General features: G+C 48.5%; 1 protein-coding gene across 2 annotated transcripts in view; it reads right to left on the bottom strand.

Moving 5' to 3' along the window:
- The window catches only part of NR6A1 (nuclear receptor subfamily 6 group A member 1), a 1,456,199-nt gene that overhangs the window by 130,398 nt on the left and 1,307,769 nt on the right, over positions 1–18,032 (bottom strand). For both annotated transcript variants that reach the window (XM_069609446.1, XM_069609447.1), the window contains one exon: positions 15,211–15,441. In XM_069609446.1, the coding sequence (XP_069465547.1) occupies positions 15,211–15,441 (231 nt within the window). The remainder of the gene's footprint in view (positions 1–15,210; positions 15,442–18,032) is intronic.

Below are 18,032 nucleotides of genomic sequence, written 5' to 3'. Positions count from 1 at the left end.
TGCACAGCATTATATTCATGGCAGAGTGGGAAGAGGCGTTAGTGGAAGCTTCCGGGAGCCTGGAAAGGTTGGTTTTCCTGCATATTAGGATCATATGGAAGAAAGCTTGTGATGCATGAAATGATGAAGGCCTTTCCTGAGAGGCATGCGGGGCAGCAGGTTGCTCAGCAGCAGGTTGCTCGGGAATCGCCACCGTCGCCTTTCCTGGATGAAGGCCTTTCCTGAGAGGCATGCGGGGCAGCAGGTTGCTCGGGAATCGCCACCGTCGCCTTTCCTGGATGAAGGCCTTTCCTGAGAGGCATGCGGGGCAGCAGGTTGCTCGGGAATCGCCACCGTCGCCTTTCCTGGATGAAGGCCTTTCCTGAGAGGCATGCGGGGCAGCACTTTGCTCGGCAGCAGGTTGCTCGGGAATCGCCACCGTCGCCTTTCCTGGATGAAGGCCTTTCCTGAGAGGCATGCGGGGCAGCACTTTGCTCGGCAGCAGGTTGCTCGGGAATCGCCACCGTTGCCTTTCCTGGATGAAGGCCTTTTCTGAGGGGCATGCGGGGCAGCAGGTTGCTCGGGAATCGCCACCGTGGCCTTTCCTGGATGAAGGCCTTTCCTGAGAGGCATGCGGGGCAGCAGGTTGCTCGGCAGCAGGTTGCTCGGGAATCGCCACCGTGGCCTTTCCTGGATGAAGGCCTTTCCTGAGAGGCATGCGGGGCAGCAGGTTGCTCGGGAATAGCCACCGTCGCCTTTCCTGGATGAAGGCCTTTCCTGAGAGGCATGCGGGCAGCAGTTTGCTCGGGAATCGCCACCGTCGCCATTCCTGGATGAAGGCCTTTCCTGAGGGGCATGCGGGGCAGCAGTTTGCCCGGGAATCGCCACCGTGGCCTTTCCTGGATGAAGGCCTTTCCTGAGAGGCATGCGGGGCAGCAGGTTGCTCGGGAATCGCCACCGTCGCCTTTCCTGGATGAAGGCCTTTCCTGAGGGGCATGCGGGGCAGCAGTTTGCTCGGCAGCAGGTTGCTCGGGAATTGCCACCGTGGCCTTTCCTGGATGAAGGCCTTTCCTGAGAGGCATGCGGGGCAGCAGGTTGCTCGGGAATAGCCACCGTCGCCTTTCCTGGATGAAGGCCTTTCCTGAGAGGCATGCGGGGCAGCACTTTGCTCGGCAGCAGGTTGCTCGGGAATAGCCACCGTCGCCTTTCCTGGATGAAGGCCTTTCCTGAGGGGCATGCGGGGCAGCAGTTTGCTCGGCAGCAGGTTGCTCGGGAATTGCCACCGTGGCCTTTCCTGGATGAAGGCCTTTCCTGAGAGGCATGCGGGGCAGCAGGTTGCTCGGGAATAGCCACCGTCGCCTTTCCTGGATGAAGGCCTTTCCTGAGAGGCATGCGGGGCAGCAGGTTGCTCGGGAATCGCCACCGTCGCCATTCCTGGATGAAGGCCTTTCCTGAGGGGCATGCGGGGCAGCAGTTTGTTCGGGAATCGCCACCGTGGCCTTTCCTGGATGAAGACCTTTCCTGAGGGGCATGCGGGGCAGCAGTTTGCTCGGGAATCGCCACCGTGGCCTTTCCTGGATGAAGGCCTTTCCTGAGAGGCATGCGGGGCAGCAGTTTGCTCGGGAATCGCCACCGTCGCCATTCCTGGATGAAGGCCTTTTCTGAGGGGCACGCGGGGCAGCAGTTTGCTCGGGAATCGCCACCGTCGCCATTCCTGGATGAAGGCCTTTCCTGAGGGGCACGCGGGGCAGCAGTTTGCTCGGGAATCGCCACCGTGGCCTTTCCTGGATGAAGGTCTTTCCTGAGAGGCATGCGGGGCAGCAGTTTGCTCGGGAATCGCCACCTTCGCCATTCCTGGATGAAGGCCTTTTCTGAGGGGCACGCGGGGCAGCAGTTTGCTCGGGAATCGCCACCGTCGCCATTCCTGGATGAAGGCCTTTCCTGAGGGGCATGCGGGGCAGCAGTTTGCTCGGGAATCGCCACCGTCGCCATTCCTGGATGAAGGCCTTTCCTGAGGGGCATGCGGGGCAGCAGTTTGCTCGGGAATCGCCACCGTCCCCTTTCCTGGATGAAGGCCTTTCCTGAGGGGCATGCGGGGGGCAGCAGTTGGCTCAGGAATCGCCACCGTCGCCTTTCCTGGATGAAGGCCTTTCCTGAGGGGCATGCGGGGGGCAGCAGTTTGCTCAGGAATCGCCTGGATGTGCTTTGCAGTATTTCCTGATTCCATTGCCTCCGAGAGGTGGACGCAGACGGATGGGGCTTGTCCAGATCTGGGACCCAGCTCAGCTCTAAATGAGGCGTCTAGAGGCTGAAACAGTCTCGGGAAAGCGCTCATTCTCTCGGCAGGCTCTTTAGCAAGCATTTTGGTTTGGCTCAAACAGGCATTCTTGTTTGAAAAGAGAATACGGATCGCATTAGGATTTTTGAAGGGTGTTATTGCCCAAATTAAATTCACTATTAAAAAAATAAGAATCGGTGCCAGGGTAACACATTCTACTTACCTTTGCCTTGAGAAAATGGCAGCTGGAAGTTGGGGAGAGGAATTCAGTTCCAGGCTTATCACGATCTGGTCAGGAAGTGAGAACCCCACTGAGGATGGCAACTGCTGCGTCTTACACGTCTACAGGCAGAATGAGAGGAAGGAAGTGGCCGCATAAAACCCAAAACAATGAAGGCAGATAAACAGATTGAAATTGGCATAAGGAATGGGGGCGGACATGTCTTCAAGACTTTCCCGATCTAAAGTAGGGACAGGAAATCTGCACAAAGGCTCGTGACTGGGAGTGGAAGCTGGGAAAGAGGGGCGAGAGGGCTAGGATGATGGCACCAGGTTACTGGGATTGATAGAACACACCACTGCCATTTGCATGGCCTCCAGGCGCCCTGGAAACTCTGAAAAGGGGGTGGGAGGGTGATTTATGTTAGTGGGAAAAGGGAGAAGGTGACATGCGTTCTCGCGGTGCTGTTGCGTACAGACCAGTAGTACCACGAGCTCTACGTGCAAATCTGTTTCTAGAGTGTCTGTGTTCAGGGCACAAGGGCAACTGGTATCTGGATAGGAACCTTCTGTGCCCATGGTGTTGGGGTGCAATGGCCGGGCCGTGGTATTTAAGCGCAGCCATTAGAATAATGAAACTGCACCGATGACGTCTACTGATTGAATAATTACAAGATGGCAGATCTTCGGGTTTCAGAGCGGCTCATGTCTGCAACTTGGCACCTTACAAATCTGCAAGTAAATAAATCCAACGCATCTTGAGGTCGCCCTGCTCCAGGTCCTGCTTCCATGAATGCCATACACGCGTGCCAGACAGGAGGGCAGAGCAGGGTCCTTTAAGAACCCCAGTTTGAGGCATGTGCCATGGAGAAGTTGGCAGTGGATGGTCCCGAGACCGTCAGTGAGGGAACTTATAAAGAAACCCAATCTTCTAATGGTAAAGAAAGGGGCAGCTTGTGGTTGCGCCCGCTGCCCCTAACAGCGCTACCGGCGGCACTCGCCCAACAATGCCATTGAATGGTCTATGAAAGATTTGGGACTAGATTGAAGAAAAAGATAATTACACGGTAACATTTAAAAAACAAGCACTGGCAAAGCCAACGTATCTTCGCTTCAAGGAGCCTCAAGCACTGCAATACAAGTGGAAAGCCATCAGTAGAGAACGTCAAGCAGTTCTGTCACGACTAGGACACGCCTGCTACTTTCTCCAGTAAGTATACAGCAGAGGCAACCCATTGCAGCTAAGGCAGACGCACACAGTCCAACTTTCAGCAAACCACAATGCCGGAAACATTTGCCATCCATCAATAGCAATGGGTTACACCATCACCTACAAGACAAACCCAACATGTACCTCTCAATTACAAAAGCAGCTGGGTGTAATGCACTTATGCCACGTACAGTTTCCAGGCACTAAAGCGCTGTAGTCCATCAGATCTTGGGCTCTTGCCTATGGATAACACTCCTCAAGTTTCTCCACCAAAGCCAGAGAAAGCAGATGTGTAACAGGAACCAGGTGCTTCAGACCAACACCCATCAACAATACCGGTTTTGCATCTGCCCGCCACACCCACTAATGAAAGCCCACCCCTTTCCTTACAAAGCCAAGAGCCACAAGGCCACAAATAGTGGTAGATGGGCGCTATACAAGACCATTGATAGTTCATTGGAGGTGTGAGGTTCTATCTGTGGGAAAGCATAGTGACTTAATACTGGAGCTCATAGAGCTAGGCAAATGGTTTCAGGGAGGTGGATGCACAACTGAAAAGAATCCACCACCGAGCAAAGGGCAAAAAGCACCAGCAGGCCCTGCAAAATGCATAGGCAGCATTATAGCAGCGCCTAGAAGGGCAACTTCCAGGAGGCCCTGCAAAATACAAAGGCAGCAATAGCAGCGCCTAGAAGGGCACCATCCAGGAGACCATGCAAAATGCATAGCTAGCGCTATAGCAGCGCCTACAAGGGCAACATCCAGAAGGCCATGCAAAATTCATAGCCAGCGCTATAGCAGCGTCTACAAGGGAAACATCCAGGAGGCCATGAAAATGCATAGCTAGCGCTACTAAAGCAGCGCCTATAAGGGCAACATCCAGGAGGCCATGCAACATGCATAGCCAGCGCTATAGCAAAGTCTACAAGGGAAACATCCAGGAGGCCATGCAAAATGCATAGCCAGCGCTATAGCAAAGTCTACAAGGGAAACATCCAGGAGGCCATGCAAAATGCATAGCCAGCACAATTACATCCAGGAGGCCATGCAAAATGCATAGCCAGTGCTAAAGCAGCGCCTATAAGGGCAACATCCAGGAGGACATGCAACATGCATAGCCAGCGCTATAGCATCGCCTAAAAGGGTAACATCCAGGAGGCCATGCAAAATGCAAAGGCAGTAATAGCAGCGCCAATAAGGGCAACATCCAGGAAGCCATGCACAATGCATAGCCTGCACGATAACATCCAGGAGGCCACGCAAAACGCAATGGCAGCACTATAGCAGCGCCTTGAAGGATAACGTGTATTTTTCTTTCAAACAACTTAATTCACAAAAAAATATTTGAGCTCGCGTTAAAAAAAAAAATCACACAAAGTGAGGACCCCCCTGGTTATGGCACGTTTACATGGATGAACAATGCAACTTTTTGTCACAATATTAAACGGTTTATATTGCTGGGAATAAAAGTACATCTGTGTATAAACCTCCGTGTTTTTAGTACCCAGGCAGTGGTGCCGATTGCATGGAACGCTTTGCTGGTCCTACTGCAATTCACACATCTTCCTGCAGTGGCCGCTTAACTCACCGAGCTATTTTACAAGCCCAGGACTGGCCACTTGGAATCCGATCACATTACCACTACATGGTAGAGACAAAGTAGCCCCGACTGCCCGAATTTCCCCTCCCCCCCAAGCACAAAAGGACACAAACGCACGTATGACCCCAATTAACATCTGACAATAGAACATCTAATGAGAATTTCAAGCAAAATTAGACAGAAAAAACATTTAACAAACCCACAGAATTAAAAACGCACAAGATTAGAAATTCCATTATTCAAGCAGCTGAAAAGTGCTTGTGCAATTGTGGGGCGGAAGGAGGGGCGCGTGCGATTCTTGCCCATTCAAGCCCATGACGTTCAAATGAGCTGCTGTGGCCCGGGGAGTGGGGATTCCAGTAAACTGGGGCGCCCTTTGCTCGGAGTCTGGGACAGAGTACTTAAGGCCAACGCCTGAGTCAAAACACAGCTGCCCCCAGGGCAAGGCTGTGCGGTGAGAGCAGTGCCAGGTTCCCCGGTGCAGGAAGGGCTTCTAATTTCAAGGAGAGGTCGTGCCCAAACCGGGACCAGATTGTATCTAAACCAGTTCCCCAACATTCTTTCTCTCCGCAAAATTCCAGGAAGCCCCAATGGGGAGGGATCGAAGTAGGGATGGCCTCAAAACAGCAATCAAAAAGCAATGTGTGACGAAACCCAGGAAGAGGATTAAACAAGAGGCTTTTCCCGAGGTGGAGTTGTGTTTTAAAACGCCAGCAGTGTAAGGTAAACATCTTGCAGTGCTGTGCATGTTCCTCGGGCGACACACATGCCTTGATATCTAGAGCCAGGGCTGTTACATGGGATCCAGGCAGCTTGAAAGATGATCCTGCTAGATCATGTCAGCTCATTCAGATTAAGATATCTATTTTGTATTGTTCCTTCAAACATCTCTGCCCATAAATCCTCAAAGCCCATTTGAAGAGTAAATCAAATAACACCCGAGCATCTTTGATCAAAATTACAATCGAATCAGCGGAGAAAGAATTTTACACGAAAACGAAGTGGAAATTGACATTTTTGGATGGATTCCCCCAAAAATGTTTTGACGCATGTAGAACAATGGAACCCTGTTCATAAATGGAATCGGTTGCCCTCCAACCCCAGGGCATAGAAGTGCACAAAGCAGAGGCGTTTCTGCGCATTGCATAGCTGATCCCAATAAGATGCGAGGTGCAATGCACAGAAAACAAATTGCCAGGTGCCGTGTGTGACAGGTGTGGGGAAGAGCGGCACTCGAAGCAGCTGCCAGGAGATAATGTTGGCTCTCCAAGCCCACTAATGCTGAACACACACCTGTATGAATTTAAATGTGTGTTTGAAAAATCTATAAACAAACATTAGGGCTCATCTATACAACATTTCACGCATAAGGGATTATAAATGATGGACCAAATGATATGTTCACATCTTATGTGGATGTTAGATTTGCAGAACGCCATCTACAGTGGTAGCTCCTGGTCACTGGTTAATGCTGGATACCTGGGAGCAGCTTTTAGATCCTGCTTATCACATCAGATTTGCAGAACGCCATCTACAGTGGTAGCTCCTGGTCACTGGTTGCTGGATACCTAGGAGCTGCTTTTAGCTCCCGCTTCTCCAGTGATAGCTCCTGGTCACTGGTCAATGCTGGATACCCAGTAGCTGCTTTTAGATCCTGCTTATCACATCAGATTTGCAGAACGCCATCTGCTCCTGGTTACTGGTTAATGCTGGATACCTAGGGGCTGCTTATCACATCAGATTTGAAGAACGCCATCTACAGTGGTAGCTCCTGGTCACTGGATACCCAGGAGCTGCTTTTAGATCCTGCTCATCACATCAGATTTGCAGAACGCCATCTACAGTGGTAGCTCCTGGTCAGTGGTTGCTGGATACCTAGGAGCTGCTTTTAGCTCCTGCTTCTCCAGTGATAGCTCCTGGTCACTGGTCAATTCTGGATACCCAGGAGCTGCTTTTAGATACTGCTTATCACATCAGATTTGCAGAACGCCATCTACAGTGGTAGCTCCTGGTCACTGGTTAATGCTGGATACCTAGGAGCTGCTTTTAGATCCTGCTTATCACATCAGATTTGCAGAACGCCATCTACAGTGGTAGCTCCTGGTCACTGGATACCTAGGAGCTGCTTTTAGATCCTGCTCATCACATCAGATTTGCAGAACGCCATCTACAGTGGTAGCTCCTGGTCAGTGGTTGCTGGATACCTAGGAGCTGCTTTTAGCTCCTGCTTCTCCAGTGATAGCTCCTGGTCACTGGTCAATGCTGGATACCCAGGAGCTGCTTTTAGATACAGCTTATCACATCAGATATGCAGAACGCCATCTACAGTGGTAGCTCCTGGTCACTGGTTAATGCTGGATACCTGGGAGCAGCTTTTAGATCCTGCTCATCACATCAGATTTGCAGAACACCATCTAAAGTGGTAGCTCCTGGTCACTGGTTGCTGGATACCTAGGAGCTGCTTTTAGCTCCTGCTTCTCCAGATATAGCTCCTGGTCACTGGTCAATGCTGGATACCCAGGAGCTGCTTTTATATCCTGCTTATCACATCAGATTTGAAGGACACCATCTACAGTGGTAGCTCCTGGTCACTGGTTAATGCTGGATACCTAGGAGCTGCTTTTAGATCCTGCTTATTACATCAGATTTGCAGAACGCCATTTGCTCCTGGTCACTGGTTAATGCTGGATACCTAGGGGCTGCTTTTAGATCCTGCTTATCACATCAGATTTGAAGGACACCATCTACAGTGGTAGCTCCTGGTCACTGGTTAATGCTGGATACCTAGGAGCTGCTTTTAGATCCTGCTTATTACATCAGATTTGCAGAACGCCATCTACAGTGGTAGCTCCTGGTCACTGGTTGCTGGTTGCTGGATACCTAGGAGCTGCTTTTAGATCCTGCTCATCACATCAGATTTGCAGAACGCCATCTACAGTGGTAGCTCCTGGTCAGTGGTTGCTGGATACCTAGGAGCTGCTTTTAGGTCCTGCTTCTCTAGTGATAGCTCCTGGTCACTGGTCAATGCTGGATACACAGGAGCTGCTTTTAGATCCTGCTTATCACATCAGATTTGCAGAACACCATCTACAGTGGTAGCTCCTGGTCACTGGTTGCTGGAGACCTAGGAGCTGCTTTTAGCTCCTGCTCATCACATCAGATTTGCAGAACGCCATCTACAGTGGTAGCTCCTGGTCACTGGTTGCTGGATACCTAGGAGCTGCTTTTAGCTCCTGCTTCTCCAGATATAGCTCCTGGTCACTGGTCAATGCTGGATACCCAGGAGCGGCTTTTAGATCCTGCTTATCACATCAGATTTGCAGAACGCCATCTACAGTGGTAGCTCCTGGTCACTGGTTGCTGGATACCTAGGAGCTGCTTTTAGATCCTGCTCATCATATCAGATTTGCAGAACGCCATCTACAGTGGTAGCTCCTGGTCAGTGGTTGCTGGATACCTAGGAGCTGCTTTTAGCTCCTGCTTCTCCAGTGATAGCCCCTGGTCACTGGTCAATGCTGGATACCCAGGAGCTGCTTTTAGATCCTGCTTATCACATCAGATTTGCAGAACGCCATCTACAGTGGTAGCTCCTGGTGAATGCTGGATACCCAGGAGCTGCTTTTAGATCCTGCTTATCACATCAGATTTGCAGAACGCCATCTACAGTGGTAGCTCCTGGTCAGTGGTTGCTGGATACCTAGGAGCTGCTTTTAGATCCTGCTCATCACATCAGATTTGAAGAACGCCATCTACAGTGGTAGCTCCTGGTCACTGGTTAATGCTGGATACCTAGGAGCTGCTTTTAGATCCTGCTTATCACATCTTAATTTCGAACCCTGAAATCTTGTATTTCTTTTCAGCTTTCACTGTTTAAAAAAAAAAACGATGGTGTTGAAATGGTAAGGGTGGCCGCCTGCCCAGTGTGCAGCAATGACCCGCCCACTTGAATGACAGCGTGGTATATCATCTGCCACGGATGATGCTCGTCCATGGGAACTTCCAGTGCTCAATATACATCTAACGTACGAGGGATGAACTGGTTTGCTCACGGTTCAGTCTAGTCCCTCACATAAAGGATGGAATCCTACTTCCACAGATCACAATAGATTATGTATACCAGACAATTGATGGTTCCCAATTAATAGAGAGTGCACAGACACTAATCAAGATACCCAATGCATGGTTAAGCAATGGGTTAAGAATAATGCAGTAAAACTGAAATCCCAGCTGTGACCCCAGACAAACTACAAAAGTCAAACGAATATTCATGTTTTTATTTTCTGAGATTTGAGCATTTAAAAAAATGAAAGCTACATGATCAGGAATTAGAAACAACCAACAATCATATTACTTTTATACAGCTGTGTATAAATCGCCCATGATGTTGCAAGCACTGTAATATCTGATTGCACACTAAATGATAGTCATTGCATGAGTTGGTCTGCCGCCAATAGAACAGGTGACTTTGCATGTTGCGCGTAGAGCTCTGCAGCAGGGCACTGATCCTGCGGTGTTGTCTCACCGGCCAAGACATTGAAGGAGCTTGGTCGGTACCCACGATAAAGAAGGAAACTCTGCAGTTTGCAATAACAAGTCAAACTTTCTTTGTTTCAATTGTCTTGCATTCTTTCCATTTGTCGTTTAATGGTATTTGAGGTATTGGTATTTTAGGTTTTAGTTATAATTTTCTAAAGTACCTGTATTTCTGAAAACACTTTTCTAAAACAATAATTACTGCCCCTCCACTCAACCCTTTCCTCCCCACCCAATGCCTTTCAAACCCAGAAGCACAATAGAACTAGATCAAGCCAGGATTAAGCCGAATAGGGGTGGTGTAGTATTTAACATTCTTCAATATATCTGGAGATCCAAATGCTTTCAGCCCTCCCGAGTCACAATTCAAATTGCTCGGTTTGGAAGTAGACTGTAGCAATAAACTCTTGAATTAAGCTGGAGGGAATGCTAATTTCCACCCAACAAATAGATTTTCAAATTGTCAATTGACAATCCAAATGCATACTCCGGATGACGTTAAAACTTTTAGGTCTGCACTAGGAAAACGCAATGGAGCAAAAGTGAATATGGTTAGGTTAACGACATATTCGTGAGGTAAAACTTTAGAGCTGTTCACACCACCAGAAGTGCAGTGCATTGCAAGCACGAACACAGGAGAGGATGATGAAGTAGGTGTAGAGGGAGAAGGATGCGAGCTTCCCGCACCGCAGCAAGAACAAAATCGGCTATAAAACAAAAAGGTGTCGGACAGCTTTACAATGAGTTGCCCAGATCCATAGCAACTACTTTCCTCCGATTCAGATGTTTGAATGGTGATCAGGGAATTGAATCTGCAGAAAGCAATAGATGTGGCCCGTTTCAATTTTACTACAATCTTCAATATTGATTCACATGGAAGGTTCTGAAAAAGGATCAGAGTCCAAAGATGACATTCTGCTAAATTAGGTGGGTTACTGGATGAGTTGGGAGGTAATAAAGATCAATTGTGACTTAAGATTTTTGTGAGGGCCAGTCGAGTATTGTTTAACTATTTCTAGCCTGCCAGTGTGGACTGAGGCAGCCAATAGAGGGGTTTGGGGGGAGGAGGGTTGGGGGGGGGAGAAGAGGCAGACACATTGATGGCCTGGAGGCACTTAGAGGCTACATTATCGGGTCCACCCAGGCAAGTTCAAGTGGGGATGACACCTCCCAAGACGTGGAAGTGGGAACATCTCTAGAGGATATGGCAGATGGCGAAATGGAATAGGCTCAAGTGGAGGGGGGGGGGTAAAGGGTAGTTAGCAGCTATGGCCAAATATGACAGGAGCTACGTGAATTGTATAACATATGCTGCCAAGTTTGTTTTATGTTTGAATTGATTGTTGTTGAAAAGTTAATAAAAATAGTTTTAAAAAAATAAAAATTATTTTTAGCCTGCCTAAGGCTTGTGAAAATGTCCTTAACCTTATCTCTTTCACTGCTTTAACCACAGAGTGTGTATTGCTTAAACTTTTGTATTATAAAGTGGAAGGTAAGCTATTTTGGCGTTACCAAACTGGTGTATTTTAACAGTGGCTTTACATAAGTAGTGTGGTAATTTTATTATTGCCTGTGTCTAATAAATACTATAACTTTATACTTACCCGGTGTGGACCTTTGTATGGAGGCTCTGGAAAAAGGCATTCCAGCTGAGCTACAACCAGCAGTTCAACAGGCCTTGCAGGGGGAAGCAAAAACCCAATTCATCTGGACATGACGGAAATATCCAATTGTCCAATAGATGTGGCAGAAAATGTTGCCGTTAACTTTGCCATCATCCTCTCCCGCATAGATCATGCAAACTGGCTTTATCTAAGTGCCCCAGGCAACACCAAAGAATCCAAAACGCTGCTGCCCATCTGCTCAATGGCATCTCACATGGAGAACATATTAGCCCTACACTGGTCCCTATTGGTCGATGGACTACCTTTAAAGCCACGTGCATCACTCACTGTGCTCTCCACAACACCAGACCCACATTCCTCCAGGATAAACCCATACGCTATCAACCTACCAGGAACCTCAGCTCTGGCTCTGCTCTTCTCCTCGTCATCTCCCATTACAAATCCACCAGATTGGAAGGACCCTCTTTCTCCATCCAAGCCCCTGCCACCTGGAACTCACTTCCTCTCCAAATCTGCCACACTGATAACCACCTTTCATTCAGAATGGCCCACAAAACTAGGCTATTCCCAACTATATCCTGAAATCATCTTCCCCACCTCAATTCCATCACCATAGCCTCATTCACAAGGACCAGTCTCACTCTCATTGAAACACCAGCAAGTCGTGTTTGCCGGCTGTTGTCACAGCGGCCTGCCTTACATAACCTCTCTTACAAAAAGCCACAGGCGGATGCCGGCCGTTGTTGCGGCGGCCCACCCTGCTAGCTCAACACCAGATTACTCGCATCCTTCACGCGGACTGGTGTGCTCGGGTTACCAGAATACAACACCGGACAGTCTGATTGTCGCTTGTATGTTACCAATGAAATTAGGAGAGTAGTAATGGGGTAGTACCCTCTCGCTATCCTTTCCATTTAAACAGACGTTTGGTAATATCCCCAGCACTCTGAAGATCATAGGGAGAACAGGCCCAGTGCAACTGAAGTCCTTTGAGGACAGACTGTTAATTGCACCAAGAAGATCCATCAGGATTGCCCCTGCAGTGCTTAAAGATCGGTCAGGATAAGATGCATCCACTCTGGGGCCTTGGCACTGTACCAGACAGTTTCTTGATATTATTACACCTATATGCTTACAATACCTGCACAGACAGCCATGGGGTCTCACCTAGATATGCGGGTAGCCTGGCGTTGAAACTAGAAGAAAGCACATGCAGGTTAACACATGTGTTTCTACTTGGAGCATTTACACCTTCTAATGTTTAGCCCACCCATGACGCTCGTAGATATATTTTGGCAACCGTCCATTGTCCTTATAACTGCTTAGGTCAGCCATTGTAATGCACAGAAGATATATGCAGGAGTCCTTGATATCACACTTTGTAGACTCCTTTGGTTAGAGCGTGTAAAACCTGGAAGATATGTATTAAGTCTATAAAGGAAACCTGCCTATTGCGCTTAGAGAATCCCATTATCCTAGTTGCCATGGCAGCCTGCCTGTGCCGCCTAAAAAATGTTCTAGCATAGCCAGTCTTTTGCACTTGGTAGACTTGAGGGTAGCCTGTCCATAGTGCCTAGAAAAGTCTGCAAAGGTAGCTGGCTTTTTCTTCCCACAGAAGATCGGATGGCACAGCGACATCAAAGATAAGCTCCATCTGAGCTTAAGGTATGTATAAACACACCAGTTCGGAGCACACCTGCCGCAGGCATGGCTATCCATCCACACATCAGAATGCAGCTACGTCTACGACAAATTCAGACTAGGTGGTCGCAAAACAGCTTCGCGCTGTAACACCAGACTTGCATCAACACCTCTGCCATTAGAATACAGTGAGAACCTACAACACATTTCATTCTAGCTGGTCATATATCGAGTCTCTTGCACTAGCGCTCTGTCGTGACGTGACCTCCCTCAGCACCCGTCCACATGCCTGACCTCATGGGTTGCTTACTGGAGCCTAGCCAACCCTCCCAAGTCCTAATATTTGGGCAAATGCACACACACATCTTGAGCCTCCTCTGAGAACTTTCCCATACCTAGACTTTGGTCCCCGACGGCGTTTCTACCACAAAGCGCTTTGAGGCCATTCAAATGGGAAAGGGTGCTATATAAACGGCTTACTACAATACAATTAAGAGACTTTGCTCTTTCTAACTGCTTCACACAAAGCCTGCCCCCTCCTAAGTGCTCAGCTGAACTACCAAAGAGTTTGTTCTAGAACGGTTTTCCCCTTTAAGCTTGCTCATCACACCCCCCTCCCCCACAACCCCTCACTACAGTAGATTCTGAAAAAGCTCCTTAACACAAACGATTTCCTTTTGTCATTAAGTCGATATAGATGTCTTGGACAATGAAGTGATTAAAATCCATTCAAGGAACCGGGAGTTCCATGACAGCAAAGAAGCTTGCAACAGAAAGAAACAAACTAAGGCCAATGAGGGAGACACAACAGAGGGTGGGATAAGTGTGCCCTTTGTGTCGCCAAGCATTGACGCATTTGAAAACGTAAGCAATGTCGAGACACTCCTCAACAGTTGGGGTGTCACTGTTGAGAAGCCCACACCTGGGTGCACGCTATTGATCCATTTAATCTTCTAGTTCAGCGCGCTTGGTTCTAGATCGACGCTAGGGTTTTCTGGAACAGTTCAATCTTCTAATTTTCTGAGATTTTATTCCACTAAAAATACCTGTTTTAGTTTCAAATTAATTAACGTTGTAGTGGAGTTTTGTCCCGATACCTTTATGTAGCAAACACATTATTCAGGTTCTCTTCAGCCCCCAAGGATGAAGCAATTTGTAAAGGACAGGACAGCAGAGGATGTTTAGCGCTTGCAGGTACCAGATGAAGCACCGACACATTTCACAAATCTTTTTTCTTTTTCGAGTAGCAGTGCAAGAACAGCTGCAGAGCAGAACTTCAGTAAATTAAGTTTCACATAATGTGGTTTTGATTAATTAAGCTAAACCACACTTACAATTCAATATTTACACTGTTCATTGTGGATTATTCAATGTGTGGACATTGGGTGTAAAATAACAGCATGAACCTAGAGCGGGCACTTTCTTCTGGAGCTGCCACATTCCCCAATTCAGCGCCCCTGTAGTATGTTAAGCTCGCTCTCATGTTACGTAGGAGCTAAAACCACCCATAGACGGAGACCGTTTAGGAGAACATTCGAGCTCCATTAGTTGCAACAATGTTCCGTGAGAAACTACTGTTGGGGGTCATTATGGGAGACGCTGTCCTGAATTTTAAGCATTATTATTTTCTCAGACTTTGATGATTTTACTTTCTAAGTATTAGCTTATGTATTACTATGATGCGATTGCTAGAATAAAGTGCCAGAATTGGGGCCTCTTGATTTGAGGTTGCATGGTGCCTCACCCAGCTGCCTCTCTCAGCGGTTGATCAAGCGATCTGATCTGCTGGCCACAGTCGCAGCAATTGGATATCACCCTCAGGGCTTGCCCCCACTACACAGAGCATCCACTGTCCAGTTCGCGAGCCAGGCTCGGTCGCGCTAGCTTAAATGTCCAAGCACATCCTCCATCTGTCTTACTCAAGATGCCTCGCTCTGGGTGAGCCGCTGCTGCAGAGGAAAGTGCTCAGGTGAGGTGATCTGCTTAGCTCACCCAGAAACGCAGGCTATAGTTAGTGAACGCTCACAATCATAGGTTCTCTCTTCCAGGAAACGGAAAGGCAGACGTCCAAACCCAATCAAGTGGCACACTTCCATCTAAGAACAGAGCACTGGCACGCCCTTACCTTTCCGGTTCATCCCCATCTGCAGGCACTTGAGGAGCCGGCAGTACTGACATCGGTTCCGCTGCTTGCGCGACATGACGCAGTTCTTGTCCCGGCTGCATCGGTAAATGCGTTTGTTGCAAATGCTGCGCTTGAAGAACCCCTTGCAGCCTTCGCAAGAGATGATTCCATAGTGGAGACCCGTGGCCCGGTCCCCGCAGATAAGGCAGGCGCGCAGGTCGACCCGATCATCTGCAATGGAAACACAAGAGTTGATTAGAGGCCCGGCCAATAACACAGGCATCGTTCCTGTGGAGGAATCTATTGCAGACATTCACGAGCACGCAGGAGCCAGCATTCCTGTGCACATGCAGGCCTTAAGCTGCAGCACCAATGACAGTCAATGACAGTCAATGACAGTCAATGACGACGCTCGGCCACAAGTGGGAACTCACAGAACGCTGTAAAGCGGGGACACAGAATGAGATCTGGGTCACACCTGGGAAGAAGACGGAAGATACACCTGCAGTATTACACAAGGGTCACACCTGGACATTTACACTAGAGGCCACAGTGTTGCCAGATCTTAGAAGTATAGAAGACACACACGCCTGAGAAATGACAGGAGGGAGGGAGTGAGGGAGGGAGGGAGGGAGGGAGGGAGGGAGGGAGGGACACTTCTGCAAAATGACACAAGGGTTATACCTGGAGTATTGCACAGGGCCATAGCACAACCCAACAACTGCACAAGTACTGCATAAAGACCAACACCAAGAATAAGCAAGACCTGCCTACTGAGAAATTAGACAAGAGTCTATGGGAGCGTTATGCCTCATGTTATGCATGGGATACAATAGAACCAGAGTTTGGAGAATACACGAGGGGTTTCCTTATGAATGCCATTCGATTTTCAGATGGATGGCTTCATGAGCCTCACAGCTAAATAATTACGCACGGTTCACACATGGGGGAAGTGCAGAAGTGCAACATGGAGAGAATAATAGAAGAACCCCAGATGCAAAATGTAATGTGGGTCACACCGGCAAAATATACAAAGGACACATCTGGTCAAATACACAATTGTTAAATACACAAAGGACCTTGCCTAAATAACTACAGGAAGGACAAAAATATAGAAATACGCAAGAGCACAACCAGTAAATAACCCAAGACCCCCACAAGTGAGCAAGAGACCACTTTCTAGCTTCACTGGCACGCAACGCATGCCAGGCTGCTTTCCTGGGGCCAGCAGCAGGGCAAAGGAGCAGGGGGCTTGTGCAAATGGTATTCCCCCCGAAATACTGTAAAAAAAAAAAAAGGAAAATGTGCAATTAATGCACATTCGGCTTGTGAAAAAAAATAAAATCAAGACCCATAACACGAACATGGGAAGCGGGGGTTGCAGGGGTGTCCCCGGCTGCCCTTGTTTGGCATTATGGGCTTTGGGGGTTTCAGGTGTACCCCCGCTTCCATGCTATTGGAAAAAGAAGGAAAAAGGGACCCTGCAGTGTCAGCTATGACACACGTTAGTGGGCAGAAACTGACACTGCAGGGGTACAGGAGTGTAGGCGCCACACTGCTGTGTCTGCAGCCAAAAAAGGTAAGTGAGAGTGTGGTAGCGGGATGTGGGATGGCAGAAAGTGATACATGCGATCACTGTGCAGCAGGATTTTGGATTCGATCATTTCAGATTCACAATTTCCCGATGCTCAGTGATCACTTATATCCTGGGCGAATCACTGAGGTGAATGCAGAGGGGCACCGGGGGCCCACAAGAAAGCGAAGGAAGGTTGTGGGATTTACCTGGTATGTTATTACCAAAGATTCCAACAAGGGCCGAGTGTACGAGGCATCAAATACAGCACTTCAACTAGCAAAACTCTAACAGGAAGGAACCTGGGGCACAGAACCTCACCTGCCACCTCTGCTAGAAGCAAGCCATGTGCCAAGTCAGTCAGCTCTATAATCAAGACCAGGACAACGTATGTTCCAAGGGTTTTTATTGAACGACTCAAAAGATAATGTGTCAGGATAATATGAGGGAGGAGCCAGTGATGTTCTCAACAGTGGGTTCAAGGAAATAGGAACGTGCACTCTTTCTCCGAAGGAAATCCAGAAAGAAGTGTGTAGTGTCCCAAAGTTCAAAGCAACTCAAATGAGACAGCCAGTGCAAAAACAAATGTCTGCATGTCATCCCAAGAACACAGAAGTGTGAACCAAGTCATGACTCTTCATACAGAAACTCTCTCCCCCTCCAAGGACCAGTAGGAACGTAATCTGCGACTCTGCCGCTTTCCTTGAGCTGCAGATCCCCCCATCCCCTCCCGCAATGGACCAAAAAACTCCTAGTCCGGTATTATTTGGGATTCTCCTGACTGCTGCCTCCAGGAACACTTCTGCTGCATACCCCACAACCTCCATGATCTCTCCTGGGCCAAACGGATCCTTTTGATTCTTCCTAGTTCTCCAAGTCATCGGCTTCTGCTACTCCCTCCATCCTGGAGTGATCATGCTCCATCTCTCTCTACCAATCAATCCCCTTTTCTCTTCCATGATGGTATTCCACCTTCTTACAACAACTCTTGCCAATAATTCCCCTTCAATTTACAACACCTCTCTCCACCTTGGCAGTCATCCTCAACCCAAAATTCCATACCAATAGTTTACTCCTCCTTCCTCTTCAAAATGAAACCTTTCCCTTTCCTCACAAATATATCTCTTCTCCAAGTTGGTAAATCCCTCAAACGGGATCTTCTTACCCCTACGCAGCGGGTATTCCCTCCACTTTCCTTCTCAAAACAACAGTGCCCCCCTCGATCAGCAAATGGCATTGCCCCCCATCG

Source organism: Ambystoma mexicanum, chromosome 8 (assembly GCF_040938575.1).
Source record: "Ambystoma mexicanum isolate Mex_15411 chromosome 8, UKY_AmexF1_1, whole genome shotgun sequence".
NCBI classification, from domain to species: Eukaryota; Metazoa; Chordata; class Amphibia; order Caudata; family Ambystomatidae; genus Ambystoma; species Ambystoma mexicanum.
This window is presented reverse-complemented; position numbering and strand designations above follow the sequence as displayed.